The 26,263-nt window shown below is 34.3% G+C and overlaps 1 protein-coding gene across 3 annotated transcripts in view; it reads right to left on the bottom strand.

Moving 5' to 3' along the window:
* The window catches only part of Mcu (mitochondrial calcium uniporter), a 173,148-nt gene that overhangs the window by 35,910 nt on the left and 110,975 nt on the right, over nucleotides 1-26,263 (bottom strand). For 2 of the 3 annotated variants that reach the window (XM_004846251.4, XM_021259606.1), the window contains exon 2: nucleotides 7,766-7,835. In XM_004846251.4, the coding sequence (XP_004846308.1) occupies nucleotides 7,766-7,835 (70 nt within the window). Of the gene's footprint in view, nucleotides 1-7,765; nucleotides 7,836-9,591; nucleotides 9,639-26,263 lie in introns of those variants that run through there. The other variant, XM_004846252.4, reaches the window with a different exon arrangement.

Consider the following 26,263-nt stretch of genomic DNA (forward strand, 5'->3'; position numbering starts at 1 on the left):
CTGCCGCCTCAGACTCTTGAGTAGGGACCACAGGTATATACCACTGAACACAGCTACATGAAAAATATTTAAATGTATATTACTAAATGAAGCAAGTTAATCTGAAAGAGCTACATACTGTGTGAGTCCAGCAATATCACATATTGAAGAACACAATACAATGGAAACAGTAAAAAAGGATCAGTGGTGGCCAGGGGTTTGGGAGAAGGGAACATAAACAGGCAGAGCACAAAGGATTTTAGGGGAGTGAAATTACTCTAATGATGGTGAATATATGTTATTATGTGTTTGTTCAAATCCACACAATATAAAACACCAAAGCTGAATTGTGATGTAAATTATGGATCATGGATGATGATGATGTGTTAATACAGGTTCATCAGTTGTGAGGAGTGTACCGTTCTGATGGAGGGGCGATGACAGGAAGATGTGTAAAGGCACACATATCTCTGCATATTTCTCATAATGTTAGAATCTAAAACTTTTCTTAAAAAAAGAAAGTCTGTTTAAAGAAGTATAAGTTACAGGGTTGGAGATTTAGCTCAGTGGTGCTATGCCTGCCTTGCAAGTACAAGGTCCTGAGTTCAATCCCCCACTACCGAGAAAGAAAGAAAGAAAGAAAAAGTATGTTATACAAGCTAATTTGGTGTTTCTCAGTATTTTTAGTTAATGAAATTCTGAAAATCTGATGAAGCTATGGATGAACTCCACTCTTAACCTGATTTTTAAAAAATTCAATTTATACGTAAAAACTTACGTATAATTTATCTTAACCTGATTTTTAAAAAATTCAAACAATTTATACATAAAAACTTACATATAATTTATTTTGTTGCATTAGAAATTGATTTCTTTGTAACACCATATTTTAAGAATAAATACTTATAAAAATTTAAGTATTTTTCCTAATTTTTAAACCAACAGTAATGGAAATTTCCTTTTTTAAAAAAAGAAATAAATCAAAGTATATAAATTAAAAAGAAAATTAATTTTATTTCTATAACAAAAAACATTTCAATTATAAGGGCCATTCATAATAAAGAAGTCATATATAGGCCTAGCTTTAGTAATGTGAATATCATCTTTGATAACTAAAAAAGGCTGTGCCTTGCAGTTTTGATGAAAGTAAACAATGAAATCTCTGAGAAAGACATATGGTAACAAACATAATCAGGCCTCTCACACCTCTTTGCCAGAAGATGCTAGGCTAGGGTTAGGCAAGGAACCTGGGACTGTCTATGAATTTATATCACTGGGTGGTTTTTTTTGGTACTGGGGATTGAACTCAAGACCTTGCACTTGCGAGGCAGGCGGTGGAACCACTGAGCAAAATCCCTGGCCCTATATCAGTTTTAATGTGATATCAAGAGTGAAAAGATTACAAATCCAAGTTTCAATTTTGAGGTTTTCTGAGTGGAAGTAATCTTTAAGAGCTCTGGAGTACATGCCTCAGAGATGCTGGCAGAATTTTTCACTCATGAGTAGCCTATAGAGATACTTCTTTCAGCAGTGGAAAATTCACATGGTTATCCATTTCTAATTATTTAACTCATAGCAACAGCTTAGCTAAAGGGTTTATGATCTTTCTGCCAGACCTGTGGTGACTGTAAGGTCTTAAATTAAAAGATTACACTCATTCATAAAGCCCCAAATGTCCTAGAGCAAAAAATAAACTCTTCCTGTACTAATCTTTTTTCTCCTAAAAAGCGAAACTCTTGTCAAAGGCTTAATGAAGCAAAGAAGAATTTTATATTTTGATCCTTTCTACTGATAAAACCCTTGTTCTCATGAAATTGACTGTGTGCTAGCAAGCCAGATTCATTCATTAAGCCTGTTGGAAGAGTCTTCAATGCCATTATGTGCCAGTAGGAAAAAACGCGATGGTTATTACAATGGGCAAAGCTGTTTTCTCTTCTGAGGCAATGTAAGTATCCATGTTGCTAAGTTTGGAAAATGTACCATCTGTGCAGAAAGTACCAAGATCTTCCTTATAGAGAAAAAAAAAAAAATCCTGATGTGGTTATTTTGGCAAAGAAATTTAACACTTTTTCAAAGATGCTGATAGCTATTTATGTTAACAGCCTTTCAAATTTGCCTAAGAGAATCATATATTAGGAACTCTGAGGAAGACTGTGTCAACATGTATATTAACAGACAAAAACTAGGAACTAACTGCACAGAGCAAAATCAGTTGTTTCAAGTTGCTTTTAGTGAGAGAAATTGAAGATAGTTCCCTCAAAATTTACTTCAAAATACTGGAAAAAAAATGATGGCAATCCTTGGATGGATTACATCACCTGAAATTAAATACAAATGTGCTTCTACTCCAAGCTAAGACAATTCAAACACAGCATATAAAGCTTAAAGTTCTTTCCAATTTTGGGTGGCTGCTTTTCTTGGCAATGTGAACAGCCACTCTTATAGAATCTTCCTAAGAAAGGGTTTCTGTGATGAAACAAGTTCATCTATGTTTTGGTTAGCTTTCAAAATGAAATTTCTACTTACAAAAGATTAAGTCCAAATCATCAAATATATACATTTCTAAATGGGAAAACATAAGGTGTTTCAATTTTCTCAGTTTCATAGTTAGGTTGATAAAAACTCTGCTATATTAAAACACAGAGGCTCTGAGTCCTGTCACCATTGGTGATTAAGTAGTTTCACTATTTTCATTTCTTTTTTTGCCAAGTCTTTCAGAAGTTGTAATGAAAGATGTATAGTGATGGACTATGCCTATGTCCTCAAAGGCGGGGGGTGGGGCTGGGGCATTTATCTGGCTCCTCAAACCATTCTCACACCTCAGGCTAAGAATTTATAAATTATCTATACTTGGGCTGATTAAAAAGATGGTTGTTTATCATTAAAAAGGCATTTTCATTGACTTTCATTACTAAATTATTTGCCCTGAAACAATTTTCATAAAGAAATCTGGTGTAGGGCTGGGGATTTAGCTTAGTCGTTCCACTGCCTGCCTCACAAGCACAAAGCCCTGAGTTCATTCCCCAGTACCAAAAAAAAAAGAAAGAAATCTGGTGTCTTTCATTAAGTGCAAAATAAATTCAAATCTCTACCATAATTCTTAATATAGAACTAATTGGGCTATATTAAATTTCTGGATAAAGAAACTGAAGGCGGCTAGATAAGGCTATTTTATTGCTCTTTTTCTAGCTCACCTTTCAAAGTTTCCCTATCTTTCCTTGAACCTGCGTCCTGGTTTATACAAGTCAGTTATTCTGACTTTTTTATTAGTGTATGTTTGCAATATAGGATAGTGATGCTTGTTTTGAGGAGCTGGTACATACATATAACGTATCTTGACATCTGCAATCCCTTTACCTACCCACCTCCTTAGCTACCCTCTCCTCCCAACCCCAGTCCCTATCTCCAAAAGTCTGCTTTCTAGTTTCCTATCATCTTTCCTTTATTTTTTTTATTTCTATATTAAACTTCCCATAGAAAAGAAACTATGTGTTATTTAGTTTTCTGTGTCTCAGCAGAAGGGTATCAAGTTCCATCTATTTTCCTATAAATGACACAACTTCACTCTTCTTATGGCTGAACATATCTATATCTATAGATAGATACAGATATCACATTTTCTTTTCTTTACTTTTCTTTGGTGCCAAGGATTGAACTCGGGTCCTTGTGCTTTCAAGGCAGGCAGCAGAACCACTGAGCTAAATCCCTGGCCCTTCACATTCATTTGTTGACAGGCATTTAGGCTGTTTTTCCAGAGCCTAAACTGCTATTAACATAGTATGGATGTATCACTATAGCATGATGTCCTTAATTTTGGGGGTAATATAGGCAGGAGAGGTATAGCTTGATCAAATCGAATTTCTATTTTTAGTTTTTTGAGAAATCTCCATATTTATTTCTATAGCAGTTGTACTAGTTTACATTCCCATCCACATCCTCACCAGCATTTACTGTTTTGTGTGTGTGTGTATGTGTGTGTGTGTGTGTGTGTGTGTGTGTGTGTGTATGTTTGATGATAACCATTCTGATGAGGGTAAAATAGTCGATTTTGATTTATATTTCCCTAATGGCTAAAGATGTTGAACACTGGCCATTAGTATTTCTTCTAATGAGAAGTGTCAATTCAGTTCATTTGCCCTCTTTTTGACTAGGTCATTTTTGGGGGGGTTAATTTTTTGACTTCTTTATGTATTCTAGATGTTAGTCCTCTATCAGAAGAATAGTAGCAAAAAATTTTCTCCCATTCTGTAGGTTGTCTTTTCACTCTATTGATAATTTCCTTTGCTGAGAAGAAGCTTTTAAATTTGATGTAACTTCACCTGTAGAATGATTCAGAAAGTCTTTTCTGTGCCTATGGGTTCAAGTGTTTTCCCTATGTTATGATATAGCACTTTCAAAGTTTGTTTTTATATCTAGATCTCTGATCCATTTTTATTTGATTTTAGTACAGGGTGAGAGATGGAGATCAAGTTTCAATCTTCTGCATATGGACATGCAGTTTTCCCAGCTCCATTTGTTAAAGAGGCTATCTTTTCTCCAACATATAATTTTGGCCTCTTTCTCAAAAATCAGATGGCTGTAGGTGAATGGAGATGTTTGTGTACTTTTTATTCTATCCTATCAGTCTACATTTTTGTTTTTGTTAGTAGCATGTTGTTTTTGTTACTATAGCTTTGTAGTATACCTTGAAATCAGGTATTGTATGCCTCTAGCTTTGCTCTTTCTGCTCAGGATTGCTTTGGATATTCTGGTTTTTTTCTGAGGCAGACAAATCTTGGGATTGGTTTTTCTAATGTTGTGAAGAATGTTGATATCTTAATAGGGATTGCATTACATCCATAGATGGCTTTTGGTAATATGGACATTTTTATATAAGAACCTCCAAAGACTTTAAGTAGGTATAGAGCAAACAACTCAAAGATTTCACTATTAATCATTTACACTTGAGGATCTACAGGATGAGGACATTTTTCTCTTAGAAATGGTAACTCACTATTTCTATTTTATGGATGAGGAAACAGTTTTTAAGAAATTGCTTGCTTGTGACTATAAAGTGGTTACATTGTGGAAATGGGATGAAGCGCAGCTTGTACTTGTAACCTCTAAGCTTGAACTCATAGCCTCATGAAAGGAGATATGGGCAGGGGTATATGGATTTGAATCTGCATTCTAAGACTCCAAAATGGTTCCAAAGTAGGGTCCATGGGATTAGGGATTCCACGATTTGATTTGAGGGAATCTGTTTCACTTTGAAGTTGTACGTAAAATTTCTTATGTGGACAGACAGATATTTCTAGAGAAATAGTCTAGAGTTTCAGTAGATTCTTAAAAATATTTATGACAAAAAAATCAAGAACCTGTTACATCACTTTGGTAGGGAGGTTAAATGTTTAGATTATCTACATATTTTATATTAGCTATTATAGTCATAACTAGAAGATTTGTCAAATAACATAATTAAGAAGCAATTACTAAGAAGCAGTGTATACAAGTATATATACTAGGTATATAAATATCACAATTATGTAATGTGGCATTTTAGACTCCATACTTTTTTTTTTTTGGTACCGGGGGTTGAACTCAGGACCTTGCGCTTGTGAGGCAGATGCCTCAGACTCCACACTTTTCAAAAATAAGGGTCAAGCCATCATTGAATATGACCCAGCAGTAATGGCAAAGAACAGTGAATGATGGTAGAAATGTCTGTTAATGATGATTGAATTCTATTGGAGTAACTATATATTGGCAGTTTCCTATGTTACAATGACCTAGGTAAAACTAATTTAGAAGGATAAACTAAGAAAGATATATATAATTTGGAGGTAGTAAAGATATCGAGCTACATTACATAAAAAAATTTTGTGCTTCTATTTCTGGATGACTAATAGGATTTGTTTTCTTAAGAAGGGCAAATACTAGCAAGGAATAGGGAGAAACCTTTTTTTAAAGTTGTTATCCCTTTAGCTTTTGTAAAAATATTGCTTTCAACTCCTCAAGAAGTGTAGGGACAACCTATCAGCATTTATGTGCTGGGATAACATTCAGTCATACCCCAGCACAACTGTATCATTATTAAATTATTGAAATGCTTCTATAGATTGGTATATAGAATCACAGTTAATTGCAATGAAATGGCAAAATGTACATAAATAACAATGTGAACCCATTAGTTCAAATTAATTGCCACAGAATAGTATAACTACTGGTACCTGAGTGTCCTGTTTTAGTGTGACTTGGTTGATATTACATATACACCTAACTACTGAGTATATACACTACTGATATATACTGACATTGAATATGTAACAATTTCAAATATTTCAAAGGCTAGAAACTTTTGAATAAAATACTGTTAGTTCATCAAATGCTGAGAGGATTTAGCACTATGATAATTACTTTTTTCCATTGAGAGGCATTCTGCTTATTGTAACTATCTAAAGATGCGTCCTGGCATTAGTAATGAGACATGGGAGTGGTGTAGGCATAGACATTGACAGCCTCCACATGACTCCACATATTGCACCAAGATAGCATGGGGGAAAGAAATCCCACCCATTGCTTTTGGGGGCCTTGAGGAGGAAGGGAGTAGATGGCATCACTGTTTTCTGGATCTTGGCCATGTGAGAAGGTCTGGTATTCCCATTACATACTAAGTCTTGGCTGGGGACAATCTGCTCTCTGGCTGCAACAAAGTAGATTGCTACTTTTTAACATATGTGTCAACTGGTAGGATAGCAGTGTTTTATGTCTTCAAGAAACAGAAGAAAGCCAGCTGTTATTTTCCTTGTTTTGATTCTGGCCTGTTTTCCCTTTCAACCTATCCATACTACAAATGAGTAACCACAAAAGGATACTTCCTTCAAGTTTTGAGGATTCAGCAAATATGACCAAACTGTCTATAAAATAGATAACTAAAAAGTTTTGGAGAATGTATCTTGATAGCTATAAAATCTATACAGAGGATTCTAGGATTTTCATAATTCATATTCTGGTCTTATTCAGTTTTAGGTGTCCTTGTGAATTTGCAGAACACTCTTTCAGTGGCTGCTATGTCTATAAATTAATGTTTATAAAGCTGAGATTTGAGCTCTATCAAACTAAACTTTATACAGAAGGAACATATTTAGCAGTCAACTTAAATTAAGCAACTTAAAATGTAAATGTACAATACTGGGTAGGAGAAATGACAGTAAAAGTTGTAAGCACATCCCCCACCACCACTAAAACACAACCAAAGCTTAGATCTGATTGCCAGTTTGCAACATTGAAGACAGTTAAAAGAAATATCTGTGGTCCCCAAACATCTGTTCATTCCTTCCCACATAAAAGAGAATTACACCCCTGAGCCTAAGGGAAGAGAGACAAGCAAAAGCAGAGGGTGGTCTCAGACTTTGAATTGTTTCAGTGCAGGCTGATACCACAAAGGGGAGAGATTATTTGATCAGTAATCATTGCATGAAAGCCCAGTGGTTATGAAACGCAAAAGATGTTACTTCTGTGACCTTCACATTAATTATGTCTCCAATTTTGAAATGTAAGTGAATATTCTGTGATCTATGAAGTCTTGAGCCCATTTGTTTTTCTTCTTGGTTTTCCCTCTATATCCACTAGTTCCTCATTCAGATTTTATTTCCCTTCTTTAACCCTTCTCTTTCTGGCACCAAACTCACCTTAAGTGAAAGAGTATAGCTTATAAATTTGTATGTCCACCAGAGAATGGGAAACACTGAGCTAAGGAGGAGGGGGAAAAAAAAGACTTAAAAAAAATGGGTTTGCCACAACTCACCATCAGAGGGCACAACAGTACTGCAATAAACAACTCCCAAATTCTGCCAGGAAGAGAGCCTCTGGTGCACCTATAAAAAACAAAAGTCACATTCACTGTCAGGACAGAATAACAAATGTTATATCCATAAACGTGCACAGAAAAAGAAAAACAGCTTTTGAGTATTCTTTTTAGAAAATATTATTTGTAGAAAAGTTTAAAAATACAGGTAAAACAAAGATTTTCAAACTTCTAACATCCTGAGATGTTAATGGTGAATTGTGTGGTGTGTTTTCAAGATTATTTACAAACACATTTGCATTCACATACAGAAGTACAAGCCTGGCATGGTGGCACATGCCTGTAATCCCAGCACATCCCAGGCTGGCCTGTGAGGTCAAGGCCAGCCTGAACCACATAGCGAGACACTGTCTCAAACACACACACACACACACACACACACACACAAAACCACTACCCCAAACCAAACCAACCAACCAACCAATCAACAAAAAGAGAACAAAAGCTACATTCAACAAAATTAGGATTATAACTAACAAATCTTTTTTTTTGTTTTTTGGTACCGGGGATTCAACTTGGGTCCTTGCGGTTGTGAGGCAGGTGGCAGAACCACTGAGCTAAATCCCCAGCCCCAAAATCTTTTTTTTTTAACAACTTATAAGACCAGTATTGGTTTTAAGTGCTATTGAGTCTAAACTAAATTTTCTTGCTTCTTACTCTTCCTAGCTTATTTAGACCTGTATTTCTTTCCTATCTTTAACCAGGTACCAGACAACTGCTAGGCAGCAGTATAACGAATTTACCATTATCTGGGTAGCCATAGGTCTTTTTGTTTACTCTGTTTTTAAAAACTTGGACAGGCAACTTTATTCCTTGAGTTTTCAACTACCACCTTCTTTGGAGTGTTTGTTACCTCCTCAAAGAGTAGTGTCATTGTGGTTATGGATCTGGAATTTAGGTACTCATAATTAAACTAGGTTTCAAAAAGAATACTGCATACATTTCTGAGTTACCAAATACTTAATTTATTCCTTTTACTTTCCCAGCCCCCAAAAATATCAAAGAAGAAAGGAAAACATTAAGTGACTAAAAACCAAAAGTAAGTCTCAGAGCTTGTTATCTTCCACTACATCAGCCTAAAACAAATCATTTAGGACTCTATGACAAAGCACACCTTAATACACTATGGCATATGGCTGATTTATATCCTTTATGTGAATATCATTAATCCTCACATCCTTCCAAATGAAGAGAGTAGGCAGAAATGTGAGACTGGTATTTATTTTTTTTAATGTAAATAAATCATTTAAACTTTCTCACGACTTGGTCCATAGCAAGTCTGGCTTTTTAGGTTTAAATCTTTGATTCATTAGGAATTACTGTTAGTCAAAATTAAAAAGTAGAACTCCAACTAATTTCCCTGTAATGACAACACAGCTGTCCCATGTAGTGAATAATTTTTTTCCTTACTCATTTGAAATGCTGTCTTGATAATTTTCCAAATACTTATATGAATTTGGATCTATTTCTGAACTTATATTCTGGCCAATTATCTATCTTCTCATGACCTAGTAACTACATTGTTTCAACATTCTAGTTTTATAATATATTTAAATACCTGATAAGTTTTCCTTTGCTAGATTTCTTTAAGAATTTTCCTGGCTAGTTATGCGTATTTCTTCATATGAATTTAGAGTCAGTTTATCTAGCTGTATACACATGCACACAAAATCCTATTAGTTTCAAGAAACAGTATGATGTAGTAGTTGAAAACCGAAAATCTGAAATCATGCTGCTGATGTTCAGATTTTAGTTCGGTAACTTACTCTAACTGCAATCTTGGGCAAGTTCATCAGCCTCTTTGTGTCTTGGTTTTACCTTGAAAAATGGACAAAGAGTAATACTAACACCTACCACACAAAGTCAGTGCAAAGACTACCTGAGTAATACATATAAAGCGTTTAGAGTAATACTAACACCTACCACACAAAGTCAGTGCAAAGACTACCTGAGTAATACATATAAAGTGTTTAGAACAGTGCCTGCCATTGAGTACATGCTCTACAAATATTTGCAAGTGTTTTATGTTGAGATCATATTAAAAACATACATTAATATAGAGGGAAGTATCGATATAAAAAATTTCTTTCCACAGATCCTCTTCATATAATGCTTTTTGTATTGTCTTGTCAATATTAAGATCACCATTCCTGCATTTTTAATATTTGCATATACCTGTTGTGTCTCTACCTCTAAACCTTATTATTCTTTCTGAGTTTCTTTGTTTTAGGAATGATTCTAAATAGTTTTGTGATCTATTCTGGGAATCTTTTAATAGGAAATTTAGCCTATTTAACATTTATTTACTTATTTATATTTATGTAACATAAATATTTAATCTTAGTTATAAAATTTTACATTATTCTTTGTTTTTATTGTTACATTCTTCTTAAAAATAGTTTACTACATGGTGTGTGCTTCTTGTGTTTTAGATATACATGAATTTCTTCAAATGATATGGAAGGATTGCTTTTTTGTTCCAGTAGCTATTTCAGAGTCAAAGTTCTTTTAGTGGGGTTTAAGGTCCAGTATTATCTGATACTCTATTATCTCTCTGACTTCATTTCCTACCATGCTTCCGCTTCACCACTGTATTTTAGGCCTTCTAGACTTATCTCTGTGGAACAGTTATATTTTTGCCTTGGGAACTTTGCAGTAGCTATTATCTCTACTTAGAATACTTTTTATCCAGATAACTATTTGGCTCTTTCACTTTCTTCAAATGTTCATCAAACTTTATTTTTTGAGTGAGGCCTACTCTGGCCACCTAATTTAAAATGACAATGCCATCATTTGGTACTCCTGATCCCCTTCAGGCTGTACTTTAGCCCTTGTAGATTAATATCTCTTAACAAATTATTTACTTATTATTATGTTTATTATTTGTCTCTCTTGACTCAAGAAGCAAGAATTTTTGTTTGTTTGGTCACTGACACTGTTTGCCAAGTAACAAGTCCTCATCAAATACATGTTGAGTAAGTAAAGTTTTATAACTACTGTATAACTTTGTATAAAATATACTTCCACTAAAGCATAAAGTATTTTCTTTATTATGAGCAATAATGAAGTTTTGGCTTTTTTCATCCTATTCTATCACCCAGTTTATTTCATTATTTCTCTTAAGAGTTTACCTTTCATTTCATCTATGTATAACCTATCCATGTACCTCTCTATCTGTTTCTACCCCAAATACTTAAGCTTTTACTGGATTTGTTTTAAATGACATCTTTTGACAGTTGGATATGAAACATGACTTTATATAATTTCTGCCTCTCGGCCTCCTGACTTTTATTAGTTATATCATTACACTGTCAAGGTTTTAAGGATATACATTCTGCTCTGTAAAACTAATTTCCATGTTTGTTTTAGTCTTAATTCTATAGATCCCATGTTTACTGCCAATTTTTTAGCTGTAGTTTCTGCTTTCATTTCTTGGTTGGCTGAATTTCTTCCTATAGAAAGGCTCATGGGTGCTAAGTTTCTTGAAGCTTGGCATGCTAATTCCTAATCTTTCTTTGAGAACTTGGGAAAGACAGAGAATGGGTAAATATCTAAGCAATATTAATACCAAATGAACAAGATAATTTGGTACCATCGCAGAGCCCTGAAAAGAAAATAAAAGTTTATACTTTTGGTGCAAGGTAGACCCCATCTTTGACAAGTAACTTGAGAACTCCAAGGAAAAGCAAAGACTTATGGTTAAGTTAAAGGAATATATAATGTCTGCCCTTTCTTACAACTATTTCTCTTTAACCTTAACCACGGGAGAAAAATAAAATGCCACGGTTATCAACTTGGAGTAAGACTATAAAATAATATAGCTATATTTCCCAAGTCACAGAATTCAAGCCAAAAAATCAAACTTTAGTATTATAAGGGGACATTTTGTGTCCTAAGATAAAATTGTTAAACTCAAGCCAAAACTTACTTTATAGGGTTGGAGATACAACTCAGCGGTAGAATGCTTGCCTAGCATATGTGAAGCCCTGGGTTCAATTCCCAGCAATCCAAACAATCCAAGACCTTACTTTTAAATCCTTTGCTACTATCATCAATTATGCAACTTTCCCCTTTCACAGTTCAGAAGAGCAAATTCAGCAGCATACACCTGCCAGCAACTTGAGAAGACTGACAAGTCTAAATAAGCTCAATTTCCTCAAAATATTCATAGCCAAATATACATGAGATGAAAAGTGGGTGGGGGAGTTATTTTCTTATTAACCTAGTTCTCTTTATTTATGAAAATACTGGGATCTAACTTCAGTAGGCAATAAATATCTAATAACGCCATCAAACTATACCAAAGTATATTATATTAATTATATTAAACAGATTTAGATGCAATAATTATATATATTTGTTCAAGACTCAATCCTTGTTATAAATAGCCTCACTATACCACAGTTGAGATATGTAAATTATATCCCCTGCTGTGTGGTCCTTAAATGCTTATAAAAATGGATTCTTTAATGTTTCAAAAATTTATTTTTAAAGACCAGAGTACTCTTTTTTTCAGCAATTTTGCCAAGCCTATCTTCAGAATTCAGAGGTAATAACCATGCTATGTTAACACAGTAAAACTATTTCATGTCTAAACCAAGACTATGTACAATAGTTCCTACACTGTAGAATCAGTTTCCTCCATATTCTTGATACAATGAAACCGTTGAAGTATTGATATTTTCTTTTTTTACTACTTGTTATCTACTAATATACTAAAGTGAGCACTGTGGCTTCAACCTTAGAGATCTGAGAGAGGGCAAAACACTGAAGTTAGACGATCTGGACTCAGTGGTCAATTCACTATCTTGAATTTCAACCCTTACGACTCAGTTTCTCCATTTGTTAAATTAACAACAACCACAACAAAACTATTTCACAAGGCTGATTTCACTTCAGGGTAAGTGAGAATATAAAAGTGAAAACACTTAAATGATACTGTATGTTCAACACTTTACTTTTCTATACAAATATAAATTCAAACCTTCAATCCTCCCAAGAGATTGATTGAGATATGGCCTCACTATGTAGCCCAGGCTGGACTTGACCTAGCAATCCTCCTTTCTGGCCAGGTACTGACTCTTGTAAAGAATTTAAGAAGTAAAATGCATTCTAAAAACCACAACCCAGGGCCTCGTTTATGCTAAGTTAGCACTCTGTCACTGACCGCATCCCCATCCCTTTTTGAGACAGAGTCTTGCTAAACTGCTTGGGCTAGGCTCACACTGGCAATCTTTCTGCCTCAGCTTCCCAAGTAGGTAGAACTGTACAGGCATGTGCCATTGTGCCCTGTGTCTATATGTTTTTCACAACTTTTTCATTATGAAATGTTCAAACACACAACAAAGTTTAAAGGATTTTACAGTGAACAATCTTATACCTTTTACCTTGATTCATTATTATGTACCTATCCATCCTTCTATTTGCAGAAATCATTAATTCTCATAATTTCTTTTACTATTTTTTAATGTATTACATTTTCCAACTCCATATTCTTTATAAGTATCCTGCTTCTAGTTTTTGCCCATAACTTTTAATTTGTCACATGTAATCTAAGTATCTGTTTAGATATCTGTCTTCTCTTCAGACTTATGATCCGGCCTGGAGGCTACATTAATTTCTTTACATATGGGTATACGGGTATCATATGGGTATATGGGTACACCAGGAGAAGGTAGACACTTGAGTTATTTTGTCTTCCTCTGCTTACCTTCATTTCTTTGACAAGTTTTACAATTGCCTTGTGTTCCAGTTTTCCTTTAGATACCAATTTGTTCTTTTACTGCTGAACTACTTTGAAAAACTGATTTCTATAGGCATTTGGGAAACAGTCAGACTGTAAATTTCTTCATTCATATGTTAAAGGTCTGTTTTATTTTGGGCTGCTGAAGTTTAAATGGATTCCATGTTGTATTGAAACAGTTATTAAATGTACTACTGATTATTAAACAACAAAAAACCAAAATATAAAAAACTGAAAGGGTTCACTGTCACATTAAACCTAGCATTTGTGCCTTTCAATAATAATCTGTACAATTCAAAGCAGTATATAGATATAGATATAAGGGAATGAAACCATGGGAACAGGAACTCTCAGTATTTGTTAAGTAAATAAACATAGTTGGCTTGAAAGATGGGTATATTTAAAAATGGAACTTCCTTTGGCTGCTCTTTTTGATAGACAGTTGTTTTGCAATAGTTCCTGCATCACCTAAACTCACATTTCCTTCTCTAGTGCCATTAAGTCTGTAAAATCTCAGTAGTTTTTGGTGTAACAATACTGTGGAGGCAGTGCATCAATAAGTTAGCATACTGAAATGAAACTACTTTCTTTGAAGTAGTATGAAAGTTAGGTAAATACAGAGAACTTTTCAAAATATTTCAAAATAAACACGTGCTAGTTATATTATTCTCTATGCTTAAGTGAACTGAAATGTTTTATAGTTTTTAAAGTTTTTTTTCCCATACTTTGATGTGCCTGAGGGCTAGCCATTTTGTGCTTGTTTAGATAACTGCTGCTTAAAATGTAGCCCATGAATCTGTAGAATTGTCATCACTGGCAGTAGGTTAGAAATGCAGATTCTCAGGTCCCACCTCAAATTTCTGAATCAGGACCTATATCTTAGCAAGATCACTAGGAAATGCAGATGCACATTAAAGTTTGAGGAGCACTGGTATGGTTTACCCAAATGAGATTCAAGGGGATATATTAGTTATATTTCTTATTTGTTAATACAGTAGCATATGCAACTAGGACTCATGGAGAGGCAGTGTGATGCAACAGAAAGAACTCTGCATTGAGAGTCTGAAAAGCTGGATTCTAGTCGCATCTCTACATCTGTGACCTTGAACCTTAACTCTGTTCAACTGTAAAATGAATGGATTGTACAACATACACTGTAAGGTCCTTTCAACTCAGAAAGCCTCTTTATGAAAATAAATAGCAATACATTCTTGCCTGACAAAGTAGTTTAGGGAAATGGTTCAACTATATGTAATATTTAAAGAAACTGGACCTACTTAATGTTATGGAGCCTTGTCTATCAATTATTTTACATTTATTCAGGTTTGAAACTCAACCTCTTTCACTTTCACACTTGGTTTCTTGAAGATACACAGTGGTGAATAACTTAGTAGGTGGGTGGCTGCTATTAATAATTCTCCTCACTGCTTCCTTTGTTCTTCAATACTGACAAAAATATAGGTAACAGACAGGATTCTGGAAAAATTAAAAACAGATTTTGTATTTCGCACAAGAGCAAGAGAACATTTTTGTTCTTAGGAAAACATGGCTGAAGTATTTAGACGTAAAAAACTATGATGTATAACACCTATAAATAATAAGCATCTGTGGATTTATCTATATGTATATAGAAAAATAAGGGACATGTAGCAAAGTATCAGTAATTGAGGAATCTATGTGAAGTATGTAAGTCTGTACACTGTATTCTTTTTGCAATTTTTCTGTACGTTTGAAAATTTTCAAAATAAACTGAGGGAGAAAACAACTAACATAAATATCTATTGACCCCAATATGCCTTTTTGTATTCTCTCCCCCTTTTTCTGGTACTGAGTAAGGATTGAATCCCCACTAAGCTACAGCACTTTTCTTATTTTGATATAGGGTCTTGCTAAATTGCCCAGGCTGGGGTCAAACTTGTGAATCTCCCACCTTACCCTCCCAGGGTGCTGGGATTATAGGTATGTGCCACCGCAACCAGCTTGTATTCTCAATTTTAAAGAGAAATAGGTAAGGTTCATTTATTTTTTCATAACCTTTAAATGGCATCAGAAAAGCTAGAAATGAGGGGAAAATCAATAAATAGGACATTCCAGTCACTTACATTCCTACATTGCTTATATTGACTCATAGACATAAGTTTTTTCCTAGGTAAGGATAAAAGGGGGAAAGAAATGGTGGTGAGAGGTTGTCTCACATCTTCCATATATTAATGAAGTAAACAATTTCCAACCAAGAAGTCAACTGTGAATGATTTTTATTTTTGCTCCAGTTTTAGCTAATATTGAAAAGAATGCAGTTACCACTCAGAAATATAAATAACTACAGGCTTTTCTTTAACTCCTGCAATGAGAGGGGCACAACACCTGCTACAGAAATCACTCTCCGCCCTCCCACGTGCTTTGTAAGTATAATGGACTTACTTCTACCACAAGAAAAAGAAAAAAAGAAAGTTATAGTAAAGTAGTTGGTTTTGTTTCAGAAACTTTCCATTGTTTTGTTTACCTAATTAAAAACAAAATAAACATGCTGCCTGCATTTACAGCATAATTGTCCTCCTTCATCAGCAATCTCAAACTAGAATACTAGCAATAGAATCATAGACCAGTTGACTAGCAATGTTCCTTCAGTCTTTGCAGACTGTATCCAATAGGAATACTGAAGAACAACAAATTCATCTTCAATTAATTGGTCATAAGTTTTGTCTTTAACACTCTGGTTACATGAAAATGCACAATTTTGATAAACTCCTTTTCTGTATCTTTTGCTAAAGGGATTTATTTTAATTTGGTGATTTTTTCTTTTTTTTTTTTGGTACCCGGGATTGAACTCAGGTCCTTGCTCTTGCGGGGCAGGCTGCAGAACCACTGAGCTAAATCCCCAGACCTTGGTGATTTTTTTTTAATTTGCTGATTTAAAAAATATTGTTAAAGCAATTCTAAGGTGTAACTTCAGCTAATGAACACATTACTTAAAATAATTACCAAAAAGTAAGTCACTAAAAGTCTTAAAAGTCATTAAAGTGCAGCACAAAGGAGAACATCAAATAAGACATTTAAGAGAGTTTTCATATATAATTCAAAACTGAAAACATTCAACCCAGAATGGTCAGCCCACTCTGCCTGACTCCAGTGGATCTCTCCTATTGTGCATGGGACCAGGCTCTTAGCAAGCGATTCTAGTCACAACTTCACACAGTTTTAGAGACTGGTAGATCCTTATTTGCAAAGAAAGATTTGCATTACTAATATCACCACCACCCTCTTTAAATTCTAAGCACGCATAAGGCCCAATGTCTCAAATTAATTATTTATCCTTGGCCTGTTCTACAAGAAGTTTGAACCTCTACAACAAAAACACAAAAACACACACCATAAAATGAAAGTGAATTTTTAAAAATTCAAAATAGACAAAAACAAGACCCTCCCCCCAATATAATTTGACAACAAAATTAAGGGGGAAAAGAATGTGTGGACCATCAACCTTCAACACTGCTATATTGAGGTCCACATGTGATTCTAAGTCTCATAGAGGCATAATAAGTCTCACAGTAGGCAGAATAATGGCCTCCCTAAAATGTCCATGTCTTCATTTCTGGAATCTGTAGATAGGTTATGAACAAAGGCAAATTAGAATTCCAGATGGAATTAAAGCTATAACAAATTCAGTTTAAAATAGGGAGATTATTCTGGGTTACCTGGGATATGATCAACGTTATCATGGAGTCTTTAGGAAAGTTAAGAGCAAGATGTGATTATGCAGAGCTATAGAGAGACTAGTGTGAGACTAGAGGACATTTTGTCACTGGAGGAAGGGGACCATGAGCCAAGGAATGGGGTGTCCCTTGGATGCTGGAAAAGGCATGGAAAAAGACTGTCCTCTAGAGTCTCCTAAAAGAAACTACCTTTCCTGACAAGATGATTTTAGTCCGGTGAGACCTATACTGGACTTGTAGCCTAATGAATGATAAGATACAGATTTTGGATAGAACATGTACTTAGCATGTAGGAGGCCTTATATTTGATCCTCAGCAAAGAAAAAGGAAGAGGAAGAGAGACAGAGAGAGACAGAGAGAGAGAGAGAGAGGGAGAGAGAGAGAGAGAGAATTTTTAAGCCAGCAAATTTGAGGTAATTTGTTATACCAATAGAAAACTACTACTGCTTTGTAGCCCCCAAGACAAAAAGACAACACAATCTATGACAATTCTCATCAACAGAAGGCAGGAAGCAATGTCAGAAAAGGAGAAATATTTTGTAGTACAAAGTTTCGAAAGAAATTTCTGATGCAGTATTTTATATAGAAGGTACTGAGTAATAGTAGATATAGGGTTCCCGGTAACATTCTGGATATTAAGAGATTTCATGGGTTTATTTCTTATAGCATCCTCTGTTACACTATAAAAACTTCTTCTTTTTTTTTCTGGTGGTAAGGATGGCACACCCAAAGCCTTGCACATACTAGGCAAGCACTCAACCACTGAGCTACATCTCCCTCCCAAGAAGGTCTTAAAATACAATTAAATAAAGTCAGTCTTTGAGGGGGTAAAATAATATAAACCAAGAATACTTTTAGGGAGCAGGATCAGTAGATTTGAAAAGATTCAAATTTAGAATGCCATAAAAATTATGGACAATTAAAAACTATTAACAGATTTATACACAGATAACTCAAAAACAATGTAGCATAAAAAGTAAATTGTCGGCTATGTAAATTATAATACATGAAAAATTTAAAATATACAAACACACATCTATTTTACCTTTCAAATGTAACTATGCATATGTATAAAATAATATCTTGAGAATGTTGAATATTAGATATAAAATATAGAGAATGATACTATCATTTTATGGTACCTTATTATTTTTGTGATAGTTACCTCTAGAGAGGGGTTTGAGAATTGGAGATAGAACAAAGGTAAGTTTAATTCTAGTATAATGTTTATTTCTTAGTAAAAAAAAATCTGAAGCAAATTAACTTTTGAAGTTGAGTTGTGAGTATATGGATATGTTATATAATTCTCTAATTTCTTTTAAAAATATTTCTAAATCATTATTTGTTTTTTTTTTAAAAAAGACTTTATCTTTCAAATAATCTTCCCTAAACACCATTTCTTTAGTTTGGTTTTTTGTGGGGAATGCAAAGGAAAAAGCCGGAGATTCTATTTCTTGATAAAGGCCTAGTCTTTAGACAGATAGAATCTTACAGTATTTATTGATTTGAATTTGGCTTTTGTTGCTCAACACTGTATTCATCAGATTTATCAATGTTCTTGAGTGAAGCACTAGCTAGTTTTCATTGCTGCCTATCTATGTATTTATTATATGAATCTACTGTCTGAATATTCCAAAATGGACATTAGGCTATTTCCAGATTTTGCTAATAATGCTGCAGTGGAACATTCTTTCTATGTCTTTTGGTACAAGTACATATGCATACCCTTTTGTCCACTGCTAGGGAAGAAACTGCTGGGTCACAGACTATGCAAATGTTTAGTTAAAATAGACACTGTCAATTCTGCAAAGAGGCAGGTGCCAATTCATATATCCACTGGCAGTGTTTAAGAGTTCTAGATGTTTTATATTTCTGTGAATACCTCATATTGTTAGTTTTGTTAACTTTTAGTAGTTGTGAGCCGGGTGTGGTGGTGCACGCCTGTAATCCCAGCACTTGGGAGGCTGAGGCAGGAGGATTTCTCTGAGTTTGAGGCCAGCCTGGGCTACACACTGAGTTCAAGGCCAGCATGAATTGCATAGTGAGACTCTGTCTCAAAAAAAAAAAATTGTTAGGTGTGTACAGTTATCTCCTACTAGTTCTTTTTTCTTAATGACTGAAGAGGTTGACAGCCACTTTATATATTTATTGACCATTTGGATATCCTCTCTTGTTAGGACCCATTCAAGTTTCTTGCATATTTTTTATTTATTTTTTTAAGTTTATTATAAAAATTCTTAATATAGTTAGGATGAGCCCTCTGTTTGGGCATATATATTTATAAAATCTTTTCCCACTCTTAGCCTGCTTCTTCTCTTTATTTATGGTACCTTGAACAAAAACTTTAAATTTTTAATATAGTCCAACCAATAATCTTTTCCTTTATGCTTAGTACTTCTTGTACTACTTAAGAATCCTTTTCCCAGCTGAAGGTCATGAAGATATTCTGTTTTCTCTAACAAGTTTTATTGTTTACCTTTTATGCTTATATCTATATTTTACTTAGAAGGGTTCATTTTTGATTTGATATGAGGTAGGGCTAAAATTAAATTTTCCTACATAGTATAAAATTGACCCAGTACAAGATATTGAAGACCATCTTTCTCCTCCCCCCAGATATATACTGAATATGCAGATCAATTTGGGGGAGAAATGACAGCATTGAGTATTCCAGGCAATAAATGTGGTATATTCTTCCATCCACTTGAGTGTTGGTGATTTCCTCTGTAGGTGTGTTATATCTATTATTTGATTTGTTAGGTATTTTTTTGTTTTTGCGTAGTATAAATATGCTAATTGCTAGCATATAGAAATACAACTGACTTTTAAAGACTTTGTACTAAAATGTATTATGCAACTTTTCTGCATACATATGTCATAAATGTTATAACTTGATGAATTTTCAAATGGATTATGTCCAATATACAACTGACTTTTGTACACTGGCTTCAGCATCCTTGTGACACACACATAGTAATTTTATATTTTATGTGTAGATTCTTTTAATTTTCTGCATACATATCATATCACATCAACTGCAAATGAAGACAGTTTTATTTATTCCTTTCCAATACTAAGACTTTTTATATCTTTTTTTACTGCACTGGCTGGGACTTACAGTCTAGTAGTGAATAATGGTGTTGGTAGCCACATCCTTATCTCAATTCTGATCCTGATCTCAAGAGAAGTCTTTCAGTACTTCTCATTAATTGTAACACCTACTGTAATTTTTTTGTAGGTAACACTTTATCAGATTAAGGAAGTTCTTAGCTATTCCTATTTGCTGAGGGCTTTTGTGATTGTTGATTTTAAGATGATATTTGTATCTGTCTTCATAAAGAAGATGGCCTACACTTTCCCTTTCTTATAATGTCTTTGTTGGCTATAAAACAAGATATAAAAGTATTCATACTTTTCATATTCTCTGGAAGAGATTTTTTAAAAATAAGTATTACTTCCCTCTTAAATGTTTTAAAGAATTCACTAGTGAAGCCATATTTGAGCCTGAAGTTCTCTATGTGGAAATCTGTAATGACAGGTTAATTTCCTTTATAGATGTGAGATTAATCAATTTTTCTCTATCCTAGCACTAGTTTTCTAGGTTTTTTTTTTTAAGTAACAGCATTATTGAGATATAATTTACAGACCAAATAATGTACTATTTAAAGAGTACAATACAATGGTTTTTAGTATGCCCAATGTTGTACAAATACCACCTCAATCAATATTGGAACATTTTCATCACTTCCAAAAGAAACCTCATCCATTAGCAGACATTTTCCATTTTGCCTACTCCTAACCCCTGAAAACCATTAGTCTACTCTCTGATTCGATGGATTTGGCTATTCTGGATATTTCATATAATGGAATCATGAAATGTGCGGTTGGCTGTATTCCCTTACCATGCTTTCGAGACTCATCTATGTTGTAGCACATATTGGCACTTACTTCTTTTACTGCCAAATAATATTCCACTGTATGTATATGTAACTTTTTTTATCCATTTGCCAGCCAATAGACATTTGAGTTGTTTCCACTTTCTGGCTGTTAGGAATAATGCTGCCACAAACAATTCATGTACAAGTTTTGTGCTGCACCATTTAAATTCCCACCAGCAAAGTGAGAGTTTCAAATTCCCTACATTCTCCCCAACAGTTACTGTTTGTTGTTCTGACTGATGCTACCTTGGTTTAAAGTAGAATCTCATTATGGCTTCGATTGCCCATTTCCTGATGACTGACAATGTTTTGCATCTTTTCAAGCACTTACTGGCCATCTTGCTATCTTTATTGGAGAAATGTCTATTCAGAGGCATTGCCCATTTTTAAATCGGGCTGTCTTTCTAAGTCTAGTGTTGGTTATCTTTATCAACAATTAGCATAAATTTGCTCCAAACACTTTAACTTTCTGATGGCTGTAAGATTCACAGTGATATTCTCTTTTTTTGTTTCTTGTATCAGTAAACTGTCTACTTTTTCTCAGTTTGTTAGTTTTGGCTATACTTCTTTGATATATATTTCAAATACTGGAAGATTTCTCAGTGAAAATGATTAATTACCCCTACTAGTAATGATTTCTAGCTTAACTCCATCCTGGGTAGAGGAAATGCTACCTGATTTCAATCCTTTAAAATTTATTATTATTTGCTTTATGGCTTATCTTATAGTCAAATTTGGAAAATGTTCCATGTATACTTGAGAAGAGCAAGTATTCTACAGCTGCTGGGGGTCATATTTCCTGGGCTTTTAATATCACCTGAGTTAAAGTTGACATTTTTGTGTGTGTGACAATTAAAGGGCTTAACTTTGTTTCCTAACTGACTGAAAGGCAAATTATTTTACCCTCGCAAAGTCAAGATCTCATTCAACAAAATGTTGTGAAGACTATTTCAACTAAGCTGCTACACTGAACACTGTAGAATTAGTCAGGCAGAAAAGCATATTTGTTTGTTTCCTTTTTATGAGAAGACCAACTTTATGTTAAAATGCATATTACTCTTATTGAGATTGGAAGAAAAGATTAGACTGGGTTTTTTAAATCTCTGGAGTTTTATAACCTAATTCACTTTTAAACTGGCTTTTAGAATGAATATATACATTTTTAAAAGTTTCTCACATATAATTCATAATATTTAAACATCAAATGAAATTTAAAATTCGCTGACTACTTCACTGCATTTTACATTCAGGGGCACTTCATTAGGAGTGTCAATCTTTGTATTTCATGCAGGCTTTGTGAACCAAATACTTTAGTGTGAAAAAAATTTAAACCCTATAAATTTCTTCAATTTTCATCATAGATCTTTGCTTCCTTTCGAATCTTCTTCCAATAGTATAGAAGCCCATCTCTTGTCACAGCAGGAATAATGACCTGAGGAAGTTAGAAAGTTAACAAAAACAAACGAGAGCAAAAATCAATTTCAGCTGGCAGAATGGGTGCTGAATCTAGGAACAGAATTTGAAGTACAAAGTTCAAGTTCAGGTCTCAATACTGACTTATTGAAAGAACAGATGATGATGATGATGATGATGATTACTGTACCAGGGATCGAACTCAAGACCTTGCACTTTCGAGGCAGGCGGTGGCACCACTGAGCCAAATCCCTGGCTAAAGAACAGATTATTATATGGAGTCTAGTAAGTCACCATTTGGGGGAGAGGCAAACCCAGAAAGACATTATGTACAAGAAGGACTTGGTAGGGAATAATTATTGACCAAAACACTGTTAACTTCATGTTGTTGTCCCATTAAGAAATCCTAGCCATCGGAGGAAAAGGTCCAAAAGGGTATCTATTTGCTTACTTGCCAACAAAATAGCAATTCCTTGTTATGCTTCTGTAACAACTGTGACAAATAATTACCTAAATAGTTGGCCTCTAGCTACTGTAAGCATGAGGTCAGAAGTGCAAGTGAGAAATAGGCAGTTTTTATTTCCTTCCAACAATTAAGGGAGGCAGTTCATAAGTATGGCTTATCTAATAGGAGAATGACAAAAATTATTAAGAATCAAACCTAATAGTTCCCAAGGTACATGACACATAATACTTTATTCTTTACTGACAAGATTTCTAGAAATGTTAACAAGCAATAGCAACAAAAATGCTAGGCATGTAAATATTTGCTGTACACATGTATAACACCAATGAAACTCTCTGAAGCACAAATTTAAAGTAAATGGATCATGTATTCTTGACACATTTCCATTGATCAAAGATGCCCTATTTAAGCACGGGTATTACTTCCCGCCCTGTAGCAGATATATTACTACTTAATTTCACAGAATAAATGGTACGTATTTTCCCCTTAGACTGGTCTTCAAGAGGAAAAATGTAATTTTCATTTAGGTGAGCAGGAAAAAAGTTTTTATGTAGATCAACAATACTGTCTCACTATATTTTTCAGTGGATTGTACATTAGTTAATAATACTGTAATCAATGTTAAAATATTTTGTGTATAATAATTACATCATGATTATGTAGAAGAATATCGTTCTTAGGAGACATACACTGAACTTTTTGTGGATGACATATCTATAAAGGCTCAGTGCAAAATGTTAACTACAGTAGTGGATGTAGCTAAAAGGAATGTGGATGTTCACTGTACTATTCTTTCAACTGCTCTGTAGATTTGAACATTTTCAAAATAAAAGGCTAAAAAAGGAAAGCATTTATTAAAAGTCCTAAAATACTAAGGTAAATGAGTTACCATTGACTGAGGAACTCCAAGTGCTGAATACTTAGAATACTGTAAGCTCTTTGTAAAGTCACCTCTGACTTCCATTTTATAGTCACTGAGATTATGCTTGCATCTAAATTACTGATGAGTATTTAAAATACTGGGATGGAAGGAGCGGTAGAAAATAGGAGTAGCAACAAAAAATTTAACTGACAAGTTTTGTGTTATTACGTGTGTGTCCAGGCATCTGTGTCTTAATTCTTATCTAAAACCTCTGCCTAAAAAACCAGGTTCTTAGTTTGGAGACATGAGGTTCATGCTAAGAATCTCAATAACCACAATGCCCTCAACAGAGAGGAACGTAACACACATACAGTACTCTTTTGTTATAAAAGTCAGTCAGTGAGCTGCAAGGACCATGATGGGCTAATTTTGCTGGTCAAAATCATTTTGTAATACTTAACTGGAGACCGAATAGCATTGGTTCAGGAGGTTTACTCAGGCTCCCCGCACTCTTAAAGGAAAAGCTCACTAGTTATTTCCTTCAGTGCTTCCATCATCTTCTTCCAGAAGATCCATCTTTGTTAAATATGCAAACATACAGCACAGTTTCAAACATATGAGACAGAAAGAAGTTTGTGTGTAAATTGAATAAAAAGTTTTCTTGTCTCCTTTCTTTGCTTATTGCTACTTTCCTTTCTCACCAAATGTGCAATTTAACCACAAAGCTACTTCCTCAAAGTGGCTCTCCAGTTAAACTAAATAAGATTAGCAAGTCATAGGCTGTTCCTGGCTCACCTCAATTTATCAAATGAAAATTGACCTAAATCAGTCTCTGCTGTTGACTTTTAGAAATGCTAGCCAATCCAGACACCATTTTCCATGGGCTTCTCCCTTGAAATTTTCAAATGTCATCCAATATCTAAAATTTCAAATCTTTTTCTGCCTTGGCCAGCGGAAGAGAGAATTTTACAGGGATAACAAAGTCAAAGCTGGCATCTTTATACAGTGAATTAATGCTTCTTAAATGGAGGAATAACAGGATTAAGAATTTAAGTAACTTTTATTTCTAAGGTATAACACCGTGGGCCAGTGTGTTTAATGTCATCAAACAGCATCATTACTGTTTTTATGTCTTGATAATACAAGGTCTTAAGGATGGCCACAACATCACCTTCTCCCTCTTTAGTTTGAACATTGTTAAATAATTCAATAACTGTCTTTAAGGGCTGGGGATTTAGCTCAGTAGTTCCGCCACTTGCCTCAGTAACTGTCTTTAAGTAACAATTACAATAAACAAAAGTAGGCCAATCCTACAATCAGAGTGTGTTAAAGGAATTCAAGGTTGTAAAACTGAATAACATAAGTCAAGAAGGCTGATGAATTTTTGTGGCTTCTCAGAATAGTACTCTCTGCTTTATTTTCGAAGAATGAGTTAGCAAAATGCTGTGAATATCATTATTTCCACAGAAGAACAATCATAGTTTGCTTACACTTAGCCTGGCCCTTCCCACTAATTCCACATCTGAAGCACATTAAAATTGGAAAAGTTGCTGGAGAGGACAAAGAACTAGATTGTCCAAGGAACTTTTTGTTCTAAATCACATTTTAAAAATCTGATAAAATCACAACAGTTACTTAATTATAAAGTGTTTAAGCCTTTTGTGTTATTTTCCTCACATCTAATTCCTTTCTTAGAAATTGAATACTGTTGATTTTGCCTATGTTCAACCAACTATTTTGCATTTCACAAATTCTAAAAGAATAACACAAATCAAAATATTAACACATTTAAAGGTGAGAGTTACTACTTGACTGGATTTTGTTAAGGTATTTAATATATGCAAGGCTACTCGATAAATGTTAATTTCCTTTAGGAAAAAATCTCTGGGTCACTGAAGTCCATTAGTGTCTACTACAGTTTCCTTATCACTTTACTAATACAAAGTAAGATATTCCAGCTTTTACTGACACTCAAAATACTTGTTGAGTTAGACTATAAGTCCTCTGAAAACAGGAACAGCATTCTATACTTCTTTTAATCATTTATTAACTATGTAATAATTGTCATGTTAAAGACAATAATAATTCTAATACTCAAGACAGTGGTTACTGCAAGCAGGGTCTAAAGAACAGATTCACATACTTATCTATAGTAACCTTAGTTTTCCTTTTTTTTTTGGTGCCGGGGATCGAACTCAGATCCTTCCGCTTGCGCAGCAGGCGGCGAAACCACTGAGCCAAATCCCCGGCCCCAGTTTTCCTTATAAAGTATAGCAAGACTATACTTCAGGGTCTAATAACAT

This window comes from Heterocephalus glaber, unplaced genomic scaffold, assembly GCF_053883595.1.
Source record: "Heterocephalus glaber isolate CG9 unplaced genomic scaffold, H.glaber_assembly_v1.0 deba00001497, whole genome shotgun sequence".
In the NCBI taxonomy this organism is placed as follows: domain Eukaryota; kingdom Metazoa; phylum Chordata; class Mammalia; order Rodentia; family Bathyergidae; genus Heterocephalus; species Heterocephalus glaber.